Here is a 3,762-nt window from a genome sequence, read left to right as displayed (position 1 = left end):
CGGCAGGCATGGGGACACATGATCGACTAATCTACAGAGATCTCATCTCAGGGAAGGTTCAGGGCATCATTCCGCACGCCAGATCAGGGAGAACATGCCATGCCAGGCCATGCTGCAGTTCCGGCACCGTGGATCAACGACCTACCCCTACCATTCTGCTTTTTTTTTTTTTTGCGAGTGACCATTCTGCATTTCTACCTGCAGGTCCGTCAGTGGCCACGTGACTGACTGCGCATCATGCATGCAGCTCGGAAGAAGCAATACGAGTACATGATTATCAACGGTTGACCAGCACGGAGATCGAGCAGGGTTACGGATAACAATGCAGATTCTTGCACGATTAGTCGTCGCAAGAAAAGAAAAATGCATGCAGTGTTCTTCAGATGCTGCTACACACACCCAAATCTGAATCTGACGCCGCGATGCGATGCCCACACCATTCATGCTGGTTCATGAATGCGGCCCCAAACCGTTTGTTTGTTTGCACACCAAAAAAGGAAGAACGATCAGGAAAGAGTAACATGACATGAGGTAGTGTGTACTCCCAGTGAAGAACCCTGCACGCATCTATACCCCTCTTTGGAAATCCTTGCCAACCTGTAGCATTTCCTTTCAGAGAAAGTGTCCCCTGCAAGCCTGTCTCCCTACATAGCAAGCAGCTCATGACCGCGGAAAACAGCCTAGTGCCCACCTAACTCCAAGATGATCTTAGCCACAATCGATAGCAACCGATAATGATTCGTAATGTCGCAGTTGCCGGCATTATTAATACATTTCGGTCGATGCGATAGCACCTAGACAGTGACGGTGAGCAGAGGCAGGTCATACTCTCAACATCTTCTGTTCGTCAGACAGACACACGCACAACGACTGGTTCGACGGTGAATGAAGATTGATTTCTTCACATGATCGCATCAGAGATTAATTACAATCTTTTTCGTGTTCTTATTGGGTTCACGCACACTGACTAAAACACTCGTCATCGTCATCTAAATCTAAGCTACCACTCGTATGAAAAACCAACAATATACATACAGGGATTCGTAAAGAGAAAATGGATGAGCGAGCTGAATCCGTGGATTGAGGAAGGCAGGGTCGATGAAGCACATACATGCAAAGGCAGCAGGTTGATCGCCGTCATGTCATGTCCGGGGGAACACGCCGAGCATCTTGCCCCGGCCGAGGCACTCGGAGAGCTTCTTGGCGCCGTCCACCTCGGCGGCCAGCAGCGCCTGCACGAACCCGCACGCGCCGGCGGCCACCATCTGCTTCCGGCACCGCCGGGACTGCGACACGCCCAGCAGCACCGACACGGAGAACCGCTTGTCGCCGCCCCGGACTGCCGGGTCCAGCAGCCGGACCACGTTCACGATCCCCATCTCCTCCTTCCGGAACAGCGCCCGGTAGCTGCTGCTCGCGGCGACCAGCGTGGCCAGCGCCCTCGCGGCCGCGTCCCTCTCCGCCACGGCCTTGGCCTCCAGCATCCACACCAGCCTCGGCATCGCGTCCCCGACCTCCCCCCTCGCCTTGCCGCTGCTGATGTGGCAGAGCTCCGCCAGCGCCATGGCGGCCTCCGTGCGGGTGTTGGCCTCGTCGCTGCCCAGCGCGGCCACGACGTGGCTGAGGAAGGTGGCGGACACGGCTATCTCCGCGATGAGGCGGAACGAGGCCATGTTACGGAGCAGCCCGAACGCCGGCGCCAGGCCCGGCTCGTCGCCGCGGCATGAGTCCAGGAAGTCCTTGACGCACGCCAGGGCGCCTGCTTGGAACGCCTCGACCTTGAGGCTCTGACCCTCGCCGCCGTCGCTGGCCGTTACGTTCCGGAGGCAGCCGAGCGCGTGCTCCTGCGCCCGCGGGGTGCCGAGCGAGACGAGCTGCACGAGCAAGGGGATCGCGCCCTCTTCGCTGAACGCGGGGAGCAGGTCCGGGAACGCGGCGATGTTCCGGAGCACGCCCGCGGCCGCGGCCTGCGACGACGGGGTGCCGGCTGCACAGGCCACGAGAAGCGCGGCCACGCCACCGCGCGCCGAGACGGTCGCCGCTGCGTCCCGCGACGAGGCGGTGAGAGACTCCAGTGCGACGCACGCCTGCTCGGCGCTGGCACCGCCGGACTCGAGCGCGCGGCAGAGGTGCGGCACGACGGTGCCCGACTCCTGAGCCAAGAACCGGCACGTGGCCTCGGAGGACGCGAACGCGGCCAGCACGGACACGGCCTTGTCGCGGGAGGCTGGGAGGAGGTCGCCGGAGTCGAGCATCGCGGCGACCGCAGACACAGCAGCGGCAGAGCACGACCCCGGCTGGGACGACCGGACAGATTCGGCGAGCGAGTCGAGCGCCGCGGCGCGGGAGACGAACGAGCCAAGCCGGAGGCGGGAGAGCAGGCCGTCGGACTCGGACCCGTTGCCTTCGGCCGGGGAGACGAGCAGGCGCGCGTCGGCTGCGAGCTGGGAGAGCGAGGCGGCGGAGGAGGAGAGAAGCGAGACGGTGTGGAGGTGGCCGAGGGGAGGGCCGCTGCAGACGGACATGAGAGCCGAGAGCGCGGAGGCGAGGGGCTCGAGGAGCGGTGCGGAGGGCGGGAAGGTGGGGTGGGAGAGGGAGGCCGAGAGCGACGAGAGGGAGGCGGAGATGGAAGGCCAGTGGCGGCGGAAGGCCGGAGACAAAGCTGCCGCGGCTGGGAGCTCATCCAACAGGCGGAAGCACTCCGCGAGCGCGTCGCCGGTGGACTCCGGGGGCGGTTGCATGGTGTGGTAGTGGAGCGGAGACAAAATGGGAAGGGAGACAAAATGGGAAGAGGAGCAAAGCCAAGCTGCTCGAACTGATGCTGTTCTCACCGATGAGGCATCAAGGAAGGCTGCCCGGCCGTCGCCGTCATGCTACAACTGCCCGAGAAGATGTCCTCGAACGACCTAAGATTGGTTGGGTCAACACCATGGAGATGCAAGGACAAGGGAGACAAGTGGTGATCTACTATAAAAAAACAATAAGTGAGAGAAGCGACCAACCAGTGAATGAAGGTCAAAACTCAAAAGGTTGAGATTTTCAAAGGGATTGGTCATGGAAGTAGCTATGACATGGACGCTCGTTGAGGTACTAGTAATTTACTGATTCCAACTTGTGGACTTCATGCAAGTGGCACGGTTTGTAAGACATTGTTAATCAGCTAATCAGACACGTACTATCTGATTGCACTTGTCAGGGAGAAGAATTATCTCAGTGAAAGCTCATTGCTTGGGCTAAAAGACCTTCTTTGATGGATATGCTTGCATTTAAGTTGCTCACTAGACACGAATGGTTCAATTTTTCTGACTCGAACTTGTAGGAATTTCTTCCAATAGAGTATTTTTATAAACTTTCAAATTATTATGTACAAAAGGTAACACAAGGAGCTATGGTCTAAAACTATGAGCTAAATTACTCCACGCACAACCTAATCACCTCTTAAGTGGAAATTTTGACAACAACGAAGAGCTCTCGTTGCAAAGATTGTCTGAAAATCAGACCCATTCTTACAGAGGAGCATATGAGTTCCTCTTGTGTAAACCAGGTTGGGTGTAACTCATCTGAAGATGAACTCTTTGCGAGGATTCCAAATGGCCCAAGATATCAATATGATAATGTCCATGGCAAAACGCAAGTGAATCATTGATCTCAACTGGGAGAGTTTGTAACACCCCGGATGTAACTTTCCATATTTGTAACTCCCTTGCCATTTTTGGCTATGTGTTATGATATTCCCTTCGTGGTTGGGTTTTGTCTTTCGTT

The 3,762-nt window shown here is 56.9% G+C and overlaps 1 protein-coding gene across 1 annotated transcript; it reads right to left on the bottom strand.

Moving 5' to 3' along the window:
- Window positions 1-854: 854 nt before the first annotated feature.
- Window positions 855-2,980, bottom strand: LOC123123475 (U-box domain-containing protein 11). The gene has a single exon (XM_044543991.1). The coding sequence runs from the start codon at window positions 2,739-2,741 to the stop codon at window positions 1,143-1,145; it is 1,599 nt and encodes a 532-aa protein (XP_044399926.1). The 5' UTR covers window positions 2,742-2,980; the 3' UTR covers window positions 855-1,142.
- Between the last annotated feature and the right edge of the window lie 782 nt (window positions 2,981-3,762).

The sequence above is a fragment of the Triticum aestivum genome, chromosome 5D (assembly GCF_018294505.1).
Source record: "Triticum aestivum cultivar Chinese Spring chromosome 5D, IWGSC CS RefSeq v2.1, whole genome shotgun sequence".
In the NCBI taxonomy this organism is placed as follows: Eukaryota; Viridiplantae; Streptophyta; class Magnoliopsida; order Poales; family Poaceae; genus Triticum; species Triticum aestivum.
The sequence above is the reverse complement of the archived record's forward strand: the minus strand, read 5'-3'. Positions and strand labels throughout refer to the sequence as shown.

Excerpts from the sequence above, each read along its gene's own strand:
- LOC123123475 (XM_044543991.1), bottom strand. The coding sequence starts at position 2,741 with ATGCAACCGCCCCCGGAGTCCACCGGCGACGCGCTCGCGGAGTGCTTC.